Source organism: Sceloporus occidentalis, unplaced genomic scaffold (genome assembly GCF_023333645.1).
Source record: "Sceloporus occidentalis isolate IW3139 unplaced genomic scaffold, rSceOcc1.0.p SCAF_91, whole genome shotgun sequence".
Classification (NCBI taxonomy): Eukaryota; Metazoa; Chordata; class Lepidosauria; order Squamata; family Phrynosomatidae; genus Sceloporus; species Sceloporus occidentalis.
This window is the reverse complement of record NW_028317071.1, coordinates 914,022-930,163: the sequence shown is the minus strand read 5'-3', so window position 1 is coordinate 930,163 and position 16,142 is coordinate 914,022. Positions and strand designations below refer to the sequence as shown.

At 50.0% G+C, this 16,142-nt stretch overlaps 1 protein-coding gene across 1 annotated transcript in view; it reads left to right on the top strand.

Annotated features, from left to right (window-relative positions):
* LOC149284509 (tetratricopeptide repeat protein 28-like) overlaps nucleotides 1–16,142 on the top strand; it is a 42,434-nt gene that overhangs the window by 9,791 nt on the left and 16,501 nt on the right. Inside the window, exons 3-13 of the mRNA XM_089496538.1 lie at nucleotides 7,082–7,229; nucleotides 7,910–8,182; nucleotides 8,383–8,513; nucleotides 9,059–9,566; nucleotides 9,941–11,285; nucleotides 11,894–12,417; nucleotides 12,526–12,635; nucleotides 13,662–13,791; nucleotides 14,383–14,610; nucleotides 14,763–14,934; nucleotides 15,641–15,793. Of these exons, the coding sequence (XP_089352664.1) occupies nucleotides 7,082–7,229; nucleotides 7,910–8,182; nucleotides 8,383–8,513; nucleotides 9,059–9,566; nucleotides 9,941–11,285; nucleotides 11,894–12,417; nucleotides 12,526–12,635; nucleotides 13,662–13,791; nucleotides 14,383–14,610; nucleotides 14,763–14,934; nucleotides 15,641–15,793 (3,722 nt within the window). The remainder of the gene's footprint in view (nucleotides 1–7,081; nucleotides 7,230–7,909; nucleotides 8,183–8,382; nucleotides 8,514–9,058; nucleotides 9,567–9,940; nucleotides 11,286–11,893; nucleotides 12,418–12,525; nucleotides 12,636–13,661; nucleotides 13,792–14,382; nucleotides 14,611–14,762; nucleotides 14,935–15,640; nucleotides 15,794–16,142) is intronic.

The following is a 16,142-nucleotide window of genomic DNA, read 5'->3' as shown; positions in this document are numbered from 1 at the left end:
ATCACACCCATGGCCAAACCACCCCAGAACCCAAACTCAAAGGCCAGAAACCCCAAATCTAAAAAAGCAACCCCATGGTCACACTCTCTGGCCCACATCAAATCAAGGCCAAACATGCAAAACTCACAGCCCACACCCCACACTCTCAAATCATCACAGCCATGACCATACAAAAGTGTTTTTCTTATCTTTGCTGGTCTTGGCATCAGAGTGAGGCAGGAGAAGGAGGAGGAGGAGCTCTCAAATCATCATAGCCATGACCAAAGCAACCCCAAATCTAAAAAAGCAACACCATGGTCACACTCTATGGCCCACATCAAATCAAGGCCAAACATGCAAAACTCACATCCCACACTCTCAAATCATCACAGCCATAGCCAAACCACCCCAGAACCCAAACTCAAAGGCCAGAAACCCCAAATCTAAAAAAGCAACCCCATGGTCACACTCTCTGGCCCACATCAAATCAAGGCCAAACATGCAAAACTCACATCCCACACTCTCAAATCATCACAGCCATGGCCAAACCACCCCAGAACCCAAACTCAAAGGCCAGAAACCCCAAATCTAAAAAAGCAACCCCATGGTCACACTCTATGGCCCACATCAAATCAAGGCCAAACATGCAAAACTCACATCCCACACTCTCAAATCATCACACCCATGACCATACCACCCCAGAACTCAAACCCAAAGGCCAGAAACCCCAAATCTGAACATGCAACCCCATGGTCAGGCCCATTCTAAAGGATAAAGAAAAAAAGTGTTTTTCTTATCTTTGATGGTCTTGGCATCTGGTCCTGGCATCTCGGAGTGAGGCAGGAGGAGGAGGAGGAGGAGAGGGGCAGCCCAAAAAGCCAAATTTAAACCAATTCAAGCAATTTAACCACTTCAGCCAATTCAAGCAATTTAACCACTTCAGCCAATTTAGCCAATTCAAGCAATTTAACCACTTCAGCCAATTTATCCAATTCAAGCAATTTAACCAATTCAGCCAATTTAGCCAATGCCACCAATTTAACAAAGTTAACCATTTTTTTAAAAAGAATTTGGTGTTTTTTTTAAGGGTCACCTTTTTTTTAAGGGTCACCTTTTGCCTTCTTGGATGACGGTTCTCCCTCTCTAGTGAAGAACTGGTCCAAGGATGTCTGCTTTTGCCGGCCCTTAAGCAGGTTCTTAAAATGGCTAAGGCAGACATTATCAAAATGGGCAATGGCATGGCTGGTGAGCACCTTCTCAGGGTGGTGCTTCTCCACATATGAAGACACATTGTGGAATTGCCGCAAAATGTCTTTAATTTCTGCCGTTGGCAAAGATACCCCCGCAGCCTCCTCCTCCTGGCCCCTGTCGAAATGGAGCACGTCCTCATCCACGGCCGAGTGTTGCATCGCCGCCAAGGCCTTCAGGTCCTCTGTTGTCAGGTCCTCGTTGTGCTCCTCGATGAGTTCCTCCACGTCCTCGTTGTCCACGTCGAGTCCCAGGGACCTTGCGATGGAGACGATCTCGTGCACCTCTTCCTCTTCACCTGGCTCAGCACCCTCGGACTGTGACCCTTCCAAGGAAGAAGCATCAGGCCACAGCTTCCTCCACACAGCAATCAGGTTGCGCCTGGTGATCTCCTGCCAGGCCAAGTCCACCATCTTCAAGCACACCACGATATCAAAATGCTGCTTCCAGAACTCTCGAAGGGTCAGCTGTGTGCTCTCCGTCACATCGAAGCAACGCTTGAACATGTGCTTGGTGTAGATCTTCTTGAAGTTGGCGATCACCTGCTGGTCCATGGGTTGCAAGAGGGAGGTCGTGTTGGGTGGCAGAAACTGGACCTTGATGAAGGAGAACTCATCAAGGATGTCCTTCTCCAGGCCATGCGGGTGCGCAGGAGCATTGTCCAAGAGGAGGAGGCACTTCAAGGGCAAATCTTCTTCCTCCAGGTACCGCTTCACTGTCGGGGCGAAGACACTGTTGATCCACTCGACGAAAAGGAGGCGTGTGACCCATGCGCGGCCATTGGAGCGCCACATCACTGGCAACCTGTCCTTCTGGATGTTGTGTGCCTTGAAGGCCCTTGGATTTTCGGAGTGGTACACCAACAGGGGCTTGACCTTACAGTCCCCGCTGGCATTGGCACACAACGCAAGTGTGAAGCGGTCCTTCATAGGCTTGTGGCCTGGCTGTCTCCTCTCCTCCTGGGTGATGTAGGTGCGGCGAGGCATCTTCTTCCAGAAGAGGCCCGTCTCGTCGCAATTGAAGACTTGCTGTGGGACGTAGCCTTCCTCCTCCACCATGGCCTTGAACTCGACGACGAATGCTTCGGCGGCCTGGTGGTCTGCGCTGGACGCCTCGCCGTGACGGACGACAGAGTGGATCCCGGTCATCCTCTTGAACTTCTCGAACCAGCCACGTGATGCTTTGAAGTCCGGGGTGGCTGGCTCCTCCTGCGAAGAAGTTCCTTCATCTGCCTCCCTGCTGGCCAGGTCTTCGAAAATGGTGATGGCCTTCTCGCAGATGACCGAGGTGGTCACAGTGTCCCCGACTCGCTCCTTTTCCTTGATCCAGAGGAGAAGCAGGCGCTCCATCTCCTCGTGCTTCGGTGTCCTCTGCTTGGCAATCGTCGTCACGCCTTTCGCTGGAGCCACAACAGCTCTGATGGCCTCCTTCTGCTTGAGGACAGTGCCAATTGTCGAAGGGTTTCGTCCATACTCCTTGGCAATGTCCACCAAGCGCACGCCCCTCTCGTGCTTGGCGATGATGTCCTTCTTGTCCTCCAAGGACAAGGGAGCCCTCTTCTTTTTCTCACCGCTTGGCTTGGGAGCCATAGCTCAAGCCTAAAAAGGACAAAAGGCACAGGCACTGAGCAAAAGCCACAATTGGAAACCACCCCCACCCCCATGGTCACACTCTCTGGCCCAAACTTGCAAAAGTCCCACCCCACACTCTCAAATCATCACAGCCATGGCCAAAGCACACAAGAACACAAGCCCATAGGCCAGAAACCCAAAATCTGAAAATGCCACCCTATGGTGGGACTCTCTGGCCCACATGGGACGATGGCCAAAGTTTCAAAACCCACACTCCACACTTTGAAAACAGAAAAAAAAAACCCAGCATGTCAAGCCCATAATCCACACATCTGAACATGCCACCCTAAAAGGAAAAAAAGCCAAAAAAGGCAAGCCAGCACGTCAAGCCCATAATCCACACATCTGAACATGCCACCCTAAAAGGAAAAAAAGCCGAAAAAGGCAAGCCAGCACGTCAAGCCCATAATCCACACATCTGAACATGCCACCCTAAAAGGAAAAAAAGCCAAAAAAGGCAAGCCAGCATGTCAAGCCCATAATCCACACATCTGAACATGCCACCCTAAAAGGAAAAAAAGCCGAAAAAGGCAAGCCAGCACGTCAAGCCCATAATCCACACATCTGAACATGCCACCCTAAAAGGAAAAAAAGCCGAAAAAGGCAAGCCAGCACGTCAAGCCCATAATCCACACATCTGAACATGCCACCCTAAAAGGAAAAAAAGCCAAAAAAGGCAAGCCAGCATGTCAAGCCCATAATCCACACATCTGAACATGCCACCCTAAAAGGAAAAAAAGCCGAAAAAGGCAAGCCAGCACGTCAAGCCCATAATCCACACATCTGAACATGCCACCCTAAAAGGAAAAAAAGCCGAAAAAGGCAAGCCAGCACGTCAAGCCCATAATCCACACATCTGAACATGCCACCCTAAAAGGAAAAAAAGCCAAAAAAGGCAAGCCAGCACGTCAAGCCCATAATCCACACATCTGAACATGCCACCCTAAAAGGAAAAAAAGCCGAAAAAGGCAAGCCAGCACGTCAAGCCCATAATCCACACATCTGAACATGCCACCCTAAAAGGAAAAAAAGCCGAAAAAGGCAAGCCAGCACGTCAAGCCCATAATCCACACATCTGAACATGCCACCCTAAAAGGAAAAAAAGCCGAAAAAGGCAAGCCAGCACGTCAAGCCCATAATCCACACATCTGAACATGCCACCCTAAAAGGAAAAAAAGCCGAAAAAGGCAAGCCAGCACGTCAAGCCCATAATCCACACATCTGAACATGCCACCCTAAAAGGAAAAAAAGCCGAAAAAGGCAAGCCAGCACGTCAAGCCCATAATCCACACATCTGAACATGCCACCCTAAAAGGAAAAAAAGCCAAAAAAGGCAAGCCAGCATGTCAAGCCCATAATCCACACATCTGAACATGCCACCCTAAAAGGAAAAAAAGCCAAAAAAGGCAAGCCAGCATGTCAAGCCCATAATCCACACATCTGAACATGCCACCCTAAAAGGAAAAAAAGCCTAAAAAGGCAAGCCAGCATGTCAAGCCCATAATCCACACATCTGAACATGCCACCCTAAAAGGAAAAAAAGCCGAAAAAGGCAAGCCAGCATGTCAAGCCCATAATCCACACATCTGAACATGCCACCCTAAAAGGAAAAAAAGCCTAAAAAGGCAAGCCAGCATGTCAAGCCCATAATCCACACATCTGAACATGCCACCCTAAAAGGAAAAAAAGCCGAAAAAGGCAAGCCAGCATGTCAAGCCCATAATCCACACATCTGAACATGCCAGTAGCAAAACCCACAATCCACACTTTGAAAAAAAAAAAAAACCCAGCACCCCACAGCAAAAGCATGGTCACACTGTCTCACCCCACCCCACCCCACAAGAAGAAGGTAAAAATCCATCAACCTACCTGTAGAGAAATTCCTGATGGCCGGTCTTGATCCGAAGATACACCTGGCAAAGGCAGAAAAAGTCCAAAGGCCAGGAAAAGTCCGAACCTCAAGTGAACCCAAGAGTCAGAGCTCAGAATATCAACTCTTCCTCACACAGTCCACAGGGCCAGACAAAGGAGCAGATCAATGGAAGCCGGCTTTTGTATCTCAAGCCAGGCCACCCCCCCAATTTCGTTAGCCAATACAGTTGATCAGCTTGATTTCGCAAGCCAATCACTGCTGCTAACGAAATTCAAAATTCGCGCCAAAGCTAACCCCTAACCCAGCCCCCTTAGGTTTCCGTTAGCCCTGGAAATCCCTGGAAAGCCTGTAGCTGCACTTTGCATCATTTGAATTTCGCGCTGAAATGAATTTCGTAACCCGAAAAATATTTCGTAACCCGAAACAGTTTTTTCCAATCCACGTTTTTCGTATCCCGAAAATTTCGTAACCCGGTCATTTCGTATCCCGAGGCACCAGTGTAATCTAAATAAATAGTGTATTATAAATACCCTGCTCTTAATAAATACTCTGAATACTCTATAAAAATACTCTGAGTAAATACTTCTAAATAAATGCTCTACATAAATACTCCACTCTATATAAGTACTCTGAATAAGTACTCTTTATAAAGTATAGAGTATTTATTCAGCGTTTTCTGTGTAAATACTCTACTCTGAATAAATACTCTATGTAAATACTCCAAATAAATATTCTGTTCTGAATAAATACTCTACATAAATGCTCTATATACATACACTATAATTAAATGCTCTAAATAAATACTCTACTTTGAATAAATGCTCTTCCTTCCTTCTTTCCTTCCTTCCTCCATCTTTTGTTCTTCCTTCCCACCATCCTTCCTTCCCTCTTCCTTTATTTTATCCCTCCTTCCTTTCCGCCTGTTTTCTTCCTTCCTTCCATAAATACTCTAAATAAATACTCCACACAAAAATACTCTTTAAAAATACTCTAAATAAGTACTCTAAATAAATAGTGTATTATAAATACCCTGCTCTTAATAAATACTCTGAATAATCTATAAAAATACTCTGAGTAAATACTTCTAAATAAATGCTCTACATAAATACTCCACTCTATATAAGTACTCTGAATAAGTACTCTTTATAGAGTATTCAGCGTTTTATGTGTAAATACTCTACTCTGAATAAATACTCTATGTAAATACTCCAAATAAATATTCTGTTCTGAATACTCTACGTAAATGCTCTATACACATACACTATAATTAAATGCTCTGAATAAATACTCTAGGTAAATACTTTGCATAAATGCTCTAATAAATATCCACTCTAATTAAATACGCTAAATAAATATTCTACTTTGAATACTCCTATTAAATACTCTATTCTGAATAAATACTCCACATGAATACTCTAAGTACATACTCTGCATAAATGGTCTACATAAATACTCCGCTCTAAATACGCTAAATAAATGTTCTAAATAAATATTTCAAATAAATACTCAAAATAAATACTTTAGTCTGAATAAATACTCCAAATATATATTCTGTATAAATACTCTGCTGAAAGGCTCTATCCACTCTAATTAAATAAGCTAAATAAATACTCTGAATAAATACTCTACTTTGAATAAATACTGTAGGTACATACTCTGGGTAAATACTATGCATAAATGCCCTATATAAAAATCCACTCTAATTAAGTATGCCAAATAAATACTCTACTTTGAATAAATACTCCAAATAAATACTCTAAGTACAAACTCTGCATAAATGCTCTAAATATCTTCTCTAATTAAATACACTAAATAAATACTCTACTTTGAATCAATACTCTAGTCTGAATAAATACTCTGCACAAATGCTCTATATAAATATCTAATTAAATATGCTAAATAAATACTCTAAATAAATGCTCCACCTTGAATAAATATTCCGAATAAATACTCTAGTCTGAATAAATACTCTAAGTAAATACTCTACATAAATGCTCTAAATAAATACTCCACTCTGTATAAATAATCTGAATAAATGCTCTGAATAAATACTCTACTATAAATAAATACTCTAAATAAATAAATAACTCAGGATAATAAAATAGAATAAACTGAGTACTTTTCAGTTGACTTCTCAGCTGTATTTATTATTACTATTGTTGTTACTATTCCTTTACTCCGAGTGTTGTTCTCCCGAGTGGATTTCCGTGACAGCGCATAAATTCGAACCCAGTCAGATGCGGCTGATTTAAACGTGTTACCGGCAGATGCACCGTATTATTAATTGCCGACTGTAAATATTTAAAGATGGCGGCTGTAATCCACACTTGCGTCTTCTCTTTCTCCACAGGCCTACTTCCGACAAGGCGTCGCCCTCCAGTACTTGGGCCGCCATGCCGATGCTTTGGCCGCCTTCGCGTCCGGTTTGGCGCAGGACCCGAAGAGCCTCCAGCTGCTGGTCGGGATGGTCGAGGCTGCCATGAAGTCCCCCATGCGAGGTGAGCGCGCCCCGGAAAGCGTCCTCTCTAGGAACCTGCAGGTCCTCTGGCGCAACTCTATGGTCAGCCTTAGAGTCACGCTGGAGGACCTACAGATGCCTAGATAGATCCTCAAGCAAACCTCTATGGTCAGCGTCTGCCAGGATTGGACCATAGAGTTGTGCTGGAGGACCTACACATTCCTAGATGGGTCTTCCAGTAGAAATCTATGGTCAGCATCTGCCATGATTGTCCATGGAGTCATGCTGGAGGACCCACAGATGCCTAGAGAAGTGTCCCCACTAGGAATCTCCAGGTCCTCCAGTGCAACTCAGTGGTCAGCACTTTCCAGAAGCGACTATAGAAGCGTTCTCTCTAGGCATCTCTACGTCCTCCAGTGCAACTCTATGGTCGGCATCTTCCAGAAGCGACTATAGAAGTGTCCTCTCTAGGCATCTCTAGGTCCTCCAGCGCAACTCTATGGTCGTCATCTTCCAGAAGCGACTATAGAAGCGTTCTATCTAGGCATCTCTAGGTCCTCCAGCGCAACTCTATGATCAGTGTCTTCCAGAAGCGACTATAGAAGCGTTCTCTCTAGGCATTTCTAGCTCCTTCGGGAGGGGGACAAAATGGCGGTGGCCATCGCCGGGGGGGGTTGTTGCGTGCTAATGTATTGCCTGCGCCTTTCTCATCCCGCACAGAGTCGCTGGAGCCGACCTACCACCAGCTGCAGAAGATGAAGCTGGACAAGAGCCCCTTCGTGGTGGTGTCCGTTGTCGGCCAGGAGCTGCTGACCGCCGGCCATCATGGCGCCTCGGTGGTGGTCCTGGAGGCGGCACTCAAGATCGGCACCTGCAGCCTCAAGCTGCGCGGCTCCGTCTTCTCTGCCTTGAGCAGCGCTTATTGGTCACTCGGGAACGCTGAGAAGAGCACTGCCTACATGCAGCAGGACCTCGATGTCGCCAAGACCATAGGTACCGCTTCCTGCGTGGTTTCGGCGCGGTTCATATGGGCGCGATGCTCCAGCGCAATTTGGACGGTTGGGATGTATTAGGGAACCTTGTACGTTAATTCTGCGCAGTGTGGACGGTCGGGAGCATGTCGGGAAACCTCGCGTACCGACTTAACATTAATCCCGCGCAATTAGCGGCGCTAAAATCTGTATCCCTCACAGGTGACCAGATGGGCGAGTGCCGCGCCCACGGCAACCTAGGCTCCGCCTTCTTCTCGAAGGGCAATTACCGCGAAGCCTTGACGAACCACCGACACCAATTAATCCTGGCCATGAAGCTGAAGGATAGGGAGGTGAGTGGTTATTGATCGCTATTGGTTATTGATTACGTTGTTATCGGTTCGTGAGGGGATGCTGGCGGGCGGAGCTGTGTGCCATTGATCTCAATCCCTTTGTCTCACACTTGCAAAGTATCCAAAGGCACACAGCAATGAAGTATTAATCTTGATTATTGATCACTATTGGTTATTGATTATGTCGTTATTGGTTGGTGAGGGGATGTGGGGGGGGCAGAGTTGTGTGCCATCGATCTCAACCTCTTTGTCCCAAAGTTGCAAAGCATCCAAAGGTACACTAATCTTTATTATTGATCACTATTGATTATTGATTACATCGTTATTGGTTTGCGAGGGGATGCCAGGGGACGGATCCGTGCACCGCCGATCTCAATCTCCGCCTCTCTCAGAGTTGCGAATGATGCGGCGGCGCACACCTTGATTATTGATCGCTATTGATTATGGATTATTGGGGATGCCAGGGATATGGATCTGCATGTCAGCAACTGACCTTCTCCTTTCTCTGTCCGCTGTCCATTTGTCCATCTGTCTGTTGTCTGCAGGCAGCCTCTTCAGCGCTGACCAGCCTGGGCCACATCTACACAGCCATAGGTGACTACCCCAACGCTCTGGCCAGCCACAAGCAGTGCGTCCTGCTGGCCAAACAGGGCAAGGATGACCTCTCTGAGGCCCGGGAGCTGGGCAACATGGGCGCTGTCTACATCGCCATGGGCGACTTCGAGAATGCCGTGCGCTGTCACGAGTGCCACCTGGCGCTGGCCAAGGACCTGCGCAACCGGAAAGAGGAGGCCCGCGCATACAGCAACCTGGGCAGCGCCTACCACTACCGGCGCAACTTCGACAAGGCCATGTCCTACCACAACCATGTCCTGGAGCTGGCCAGGGAGCTGGGGGAGAAGGCCATAGAGATGCGCGCCTACGCCGGCCTCGGACACACCGCCCGCTGCATGCACGACCTGGAGAGGGCAAAGCAGTACCACCAGGAGCAGCTCGCCATCGCCACGGGGCTCCAGGACCGTGCCGCCGAGGGAAGGGCCTCTTCCAACCTCGGTAAGGGCGAGTCTGTCTAGGAATCCCTAGGTTCTCCAGAGCAACTCTATGGTCATGTGACACCTCTCTAGGAATCTCTAGGTCCTCCAGTCCAATTCTATGGTCAGTATCAATCAGAAATTGATGCTGGAGGACGTATGAATGCCTTGAGTAGCGTCTTCTCTAGGAACGTCTGTCACAACTCTATGGTCAGAGTTGCGCTGGAGGAACTACAGATTCCTAGAGGGGCGTCCGAACTACTTTGTTCCCAGGGATACGCTCTAGACCCTCCAGCGCAACTTTGTGGTCAACCCCATAGAGAGGACATGTAATTTACACCCCCAAATGGTGTGTAGCAGTGCAATTAATTGATCGCTTTTCTCCATCTCACGCAGGCATCATCCACCAGATGAAGGGCGACTTCGAGGGTGCACTGAAGCTCCACAAGAAGCACCTCTCCATGGCGCAGGAGCTGAACGACTATGCGGCACAAGGCCGCGCCTACGGGAACATGGGCAACGCCTACAGTGCCCTGGGGTGTTTTGACCAGGCAGTTAAGTACCACCGCCAGGAGCTCCAGATCTCCATGGAGGTCAACGACCGCACCTCGCAGGCATCGACGCACGGGAACCTTGCCGTGGCGTACCAGGCTGTTGGCGCGCACGACCGTGCGCTCCAGCACTACCAGAACCACCTCAACATTGCCCGTGAGCTCTGCGACGTCCCAAGCGAGGCCCGCGCCCTGGCCAACCTGGGCAGCTTCCATTGCTCCCGTGGTGAATTCGCGCAGGCGGCACCATACTACGAGTTGTACTTGAGGCTGTCGCCAGACTTGCAGGACATGGCGGGCGAAGGGAAAGTGTGCCACAACCTTGGATACGTGCACTACTGCCTCGGGAATTACGAAGACGCTGTCAAGTACTACAAACAGGACTTGGCGCTGGCGAAGGACCTGTGCGACAAGCTCAACCAGTCAAAGGCGTACTGCAACCTAGGGCTGGCATTCAAGGCACTCGGTGACAATACCAAGGCTGAGGAGTGCCAGAAGTACCTTCTCTTGCTGGCACAGTCTCTCGGGAACGCGCAAGTGAAGTTCCGTGCGCTGGGCAACCTGGGCGACATCGCCGCCTGCCGCAAGGATGTTGCCGGCGCGGTCCAGCTCTACAAGCAGCAGCTGGCACTGGCGCACCAGGTCGGAGACCGACGCATGGAGGCTACCGCCTATGCTGCTTTGGGAGCGGCGCACCGCTCGCTGAAGAATTACGACAAGGCGCTGGGGTACCACACGCAAGAGCTGGAGGTCTACCAGGAGCTGGGCGATGCGGGCGGAGAGTGCCGTTCGCATGGGCGCCTGGCGGCGGTCTACATGTCGCTGGGGAAGTACGCCAATGCGTTCAAGTGCTACGAGGAGCAGCTGGAGCTGGCGCGGCGGCTGAAGGACCCCAGCGCAGAGGCGCAGGTCTATGGGAACATGGGCATCACCAAGATGAACGCTGGTGCCATCGAGGAGGCTATCGGCCACTTCGAGCAGCAGCTGGCCACGTCGCAGCAACTGAGCTGTGGCGGCAACGCCGTCCTGGACTGCGGCAGGGCTTACGGGAACCTTGGTGACTGCTACGAGGCGCTCGGCGACTACGAGGAGGCAGTAAAGCACTACGAGAAGTACCTCTCCGTGGCGCAGAGCCTCCGGCGCATGCAGGACCAGGCCAAGGCCTACCGGGGGCTGGGCAGCGCGCACAGGTGAGACGCGGGCATCATGGTGGCGGTGCGGCAGGCAGGAATGGCGCACCCCCCCTGACATGACGAGATATGGAAGGGAAGGCTTCTTTTTTCGTACCCTGGCAGGTATTGAACATAGAGTTGCGCTGGAGGACCTACAGATGCCTAGAGAGGCTTTCTCTCTAGGAATCTCTAGGTCCTCCAGTGGATCTCTATGATCAACATATACCAGACATTGGCCATAGAGTTGCACAGAGGAGATAGAAATGCCTAGTGGAGTGTCCTCTGTAGGAATCTCTAGTGCAACTCTATGGTCAGTACATCTTATGCTTAGCGGAGTGGCCTCTCTAGGAATCTCTAGGTCCTCCAGGGCAAGGTCAGCATCTTCCAGACGCCTAAGGAAGTGTCCTCTCTAGGAACGTCTGGTTTTTCCGGTGCAACTGCGAGGTCGACCACTGGAGGACCTAGAGATTCCTAGAGAGGACAGCAATCGGATGCGGAAAAGCCATATCTGCAGGTACTGGGTATTAGAACCATAGGACCATAGAGTTGTTAGAGACCCCAAGGGCTGCCCTGCGGCATTCGAATGGCGCCAACTCTCCGACGCAGCCTCCATTTTGTCCCTGCAGGGCGATGGGGAGCCTGCAGCAAGCGCTGGTCTGCCTGGAGAAGCGGCTAGTGGTGGCGCACGAATCTGGTTCGCCGTCAGACAAGGCGCAGGCGTACGGGGAGCTAGGCCACCTCCATGGCCAGCTGGGCAACTTCGAACAAGCCATCTCCTGCCTGGAGCGCCAGCTGGGCATCGCCCGCGAGACGCAGGACCGGGCGCTGGAGGCCGTGGCGGCGTGCGGTCTGGGCGGCGTCTACCAGCGCACGGCCAACTACGATGCTGCCCTCCGCTACCACCAGCTGGACCTGTGCATCGCGGAGGAGGACGGCAACGCTGCAGGACAAGGCAGGGCCTACGGGAACCTGGGCCTGACTTACGAGGCGCTGGGCGCCTACGAACGTGCTGTCGTCTTCCAGGAGCAGCACCTTAGCATCGCCGCGCAGACCAATGACCTGGTGGCCAAGACGGCGGCGTACAGCAGCCTCGGGCGCGTCCACCACGCCCTGCGCAACTATGCCCAGGCCATCATGTACCTCCAGGAAGGTGAGTGGCGGCAGATACGTAAAATATGGGAGAGGAGCGTGGGTCAGGGGGGGTTCCCGCCCACGCGATTAGCGTTGTTTCCGCGTCCGGCGTTGTTGTTTCCCACAGGTCTGCGTCTGGCGGAGCAACTCAGTCGCCGGGAGGACGAGGCTCGGATCCGCCACGGATTGGGTCTGTCTCTGTGGGCCAGCGGAAACATGGAGGAGGCACAGCATCAGGTGAACGAAGGGAAGGATAAAGAGGAAGAGGAAGTGAAAAGAGGAAGGAGGATGAGAGGAGGAAGAGAATGAAAAAGGAGGAGAGGACAGAAGGGGAGGAGGAAGGAGGAGGAGATGCAAGAGAGAAGGAAGAAGGTTGGAAGGAGGAAGAGAAGGAGGAAGGAGAGGAAGGAGAAGGAGAGGAGGAAGAGAAAGAAGGAGGAGAGTAGAGAAGGAGGAGGAAGGAGGAGGAGATGCAAGGGAGAAGGAAGAAGGCTGGAAGGAGGAAGAGAAGGAGGAAGGGAAGGAGAAGGAGAGGAGGAAAAGAAAGAAGGAGGAGGAGATGCAAGGGAGAAGGAAGAAGGAGGAAGGAAGAGGAGAGGACAGAAGGGGTGGAGGAAGGAGGAAGAGATGGAAGGGAGAAGGAAGAAAGTTGGAAGGAGGAAGGGAAGGAGAGGAAGAAGAAGAGGCAGAAGGGAAGGAGGAGGAGAGGAGGAAGAGAAAGAAGGAGGAGGAGAGTAGAGAAGGGGAGGAGGAAGGAGGAAGGAGGAGGCAATGCAAGGGAGAAGGAAGAAGGTTGGAAGGAGGAAGGGAAGGAGGAAGAAGAAGAGGAAGGAGGAGGAGATGAAAGTGAGAAGGAAGAAGGGGAAAAGGGGAGGAAGAAGAATAAGGAAGGAGGAAGGGAAGATGAAAGTGATAAAGAAGAAGGGGAAAGGGGAAGAGGAGTAAGGAGAAGGGGAGGAGGAAGGAGGATGAGATGAAAGTGAAAAGGAAGGAGAGGAAAAGGAGAAGAAGAGGAAGAGGAGAGAAGGGGAAGAAGGAGGAGGAGGTGAGTGAGAAGGAAGGAGGGGAAGAGGAAAAGGAGGAGGGGCAGAGAGGAAGAAGGGAAGGAAGGGAGGAAGAGGGAAAGGAGAAGAGTATGAAGAGGAGGAAGATGGAGAGGGAAGGGGGACGCCTAGGGGAGGCCTATAGACCCACTCTATGGCTAGGGAGGGACGCCTGGACCGTCCTGGGGCTGACCACCTGTGTCCACTCCGCTGACTGTAGCTCTACCGTGCTTCCTCCCTCTTTGAGGGCATCCGCCATGAAGTCCGAATCGGCGCCGATTACAAGATCTCCCTCTTCGACCTCCAGACCTCCTGCTACCAAGCCCTCCAGCGCATCTTGGTCAGCCTCGGTAAGACACACGCCGCGGGCGCACTCTTCTGTAATGTCTGACAGATCCAAGATTGCATCGACGTCCATCTTAATCCCCCGTCGAGAAGGATATCCCCATTACTGAACACTGACTGCCATTTTCCTTCTTCTGCTCATTCCTTCCTTCCTTCCTTCCTTCCCTTCATTCTTCATTCATTCCTCCCATTTCATTCCCCTTCCTTCCTTCCTGTGATCCATTAATGTCCTTCCTTCCGCCCCTTCCTTCCATCCATCCATCCTTCCTACCTTCCATCCCTCCCTCCTTCCATCCTTCCTTCCATCCATCCTTCCTTTCCCTTCCTTCCTTCCTTCCTTCCTTCCTTCCTTCCTTCCTTCCTTCCATCCATCCTTCCTTCCTAACCCTTCCTTCCTTCCAAACCCTCCCTTCCTTCCTTCCTTCCTTCCTTGCTTCCTTCCTTCCTTCCTTCCTTCCCCTTCCTTCCTGTTCATTCCTTAAGTCCTTCGCTCCTTCCTTCCCCTCCCTCCCTCCCTCCCTCCCTCCTTCCTTCCTTCCTTCCATCCTTCTTTCCCCTTCTTCGCTGACGTTCACGTATTCGCCGCCATTTTCTAGGCCACCATGACAAGGCGCTGGCGGTGGTGGAGCGCAGCCGGACGAGGGCCTTCGCGGACCTCCTGGTTGAGCACCAGACTGGTCAGCCGCAGCCGCCGGACCTTGACCCTTACTCCCCGGTGACGGTGGACCAAGTCCTGGAGGCGGTCAACAGTCAGCGAGGGCTGGTCATCTACTATTCTCTGGCCGCAGAGTACCTCTACAGTTGGCTCTTGGCGCCCGGCGCAGGTGGGTCATTTGGAAACGCGCATCGGGCGCCTTTTGACACCTTTCGGATGCCATGGCGTGACGCCGTGGGGGTTTTGTGTAAGTTTAAGCTTATGAAGGCGTGACTCGCGTAAGGGATTTTGTTCTCTTTCCCTTCCTCTCCGCGCTTTTAGGGATCCTGAAGTTCCACGAATGCTACTTGGGGGACAGACCCTCGGAGGACGCCACGGAGGACTTCCATGATGTCAGCGTCGGCGCCAACCTCCATTCCGCCACCAGCTCCACCTTGGAGATGCTCGGCGCCAGTGTCCGCCAGGCCCTCGGAGTCGACTCCTACTACGCGTGGTGAGCAGCGCCGGCAGGCACAAAAATGGCGGCGAAGAGAGATGCGGCGGTCTTGCATCAATGTTTCCATTCCCTTCATTCCTTCCTTTCTCTCTTCTATCCTTTTTTCTCTCTTCCTTTTCATCCTTCCCTCCTTCCATCCATCTTTCTTTCCCTCCTGCTTTCCTCTTATTTCCCTTCTTTCTCTCCCTATTTCTTTCCCTCCTTCTCTTTCATCGATCCTCTTCCCTCCTTTCTTTCTTCTCTTCTCTTCTCTTCTTTCTTTTTCTCTTCCCTCTATCATCCATCCTTTTTTCCTTCCGTCTCCTTCCCTCTTTCTTCTTCCTTCCCTCCTTCTCAGTCATCTATACTTCTTTCTCTTTTTCCCTTCCTCTTCCTTCTCTCTTCCACTATTTCCTTTCCTCCTCCTCTATTTTTCTCTCCCTCTATCCATCCATTCTTCTTTCAATCTCTCTTTCTCCTTTCTTTCTTTCTTCCTTTCTCTGTCATCCATCTTTTCCCCTTCTCTCTTTCCTTCTCTCTTCTTCATTCCCTCCTTTTCTGTCATCAGTCCCTTCTTCCCTTCCCTCCTTCTCTTCCTGCCTCTTCCCCTTCTTCTTTCTCATCCTTTCCCTTTTCCTCATTCCCCAATTCATCCCGGGGATGACCCCTGACCCCCTCCAACCTCCGACCCCAGCAACCACCGTTTCCAATCTTTTCTGCACAGGGCACGAACCGGCAGCGAGATGGAGAGCAAGGCGGGGGACCTGACGCATCGGCAGCCGTCCGAGGAGCTGGACGACAGGAGAACCACCGCCGCAACGACCTCCGACCCCAACACATTCCTCCAGATGGTCAGCCGCAACAACCTTCTCAACAGGCGAGATGCGGATTTCGGAAACGCGGATTCGTGCGAGAACTGCTATTCGTCTCATTTAATCGTTTGATCGTTTTTATTTAATTATTTAATTATTATGTAACAAAATCATTTGATTAATTTAATTGTTATTTATTTAATCATTGTTATTTATCTTGTTTATTTGTTTATATTCAATGCAATCATTTCATTTAATTATTATTTATTTAATGAAATTTAATTATTTAATTATTGATTGATTTAATCATTATTTAGTGTATTTAATTATTATTTATTCAATTTAATAATTTGTTTTTGTTTAATTTAATCATTTAATAACTTAAATTATTTAATTATCATTTATTTAATTTAA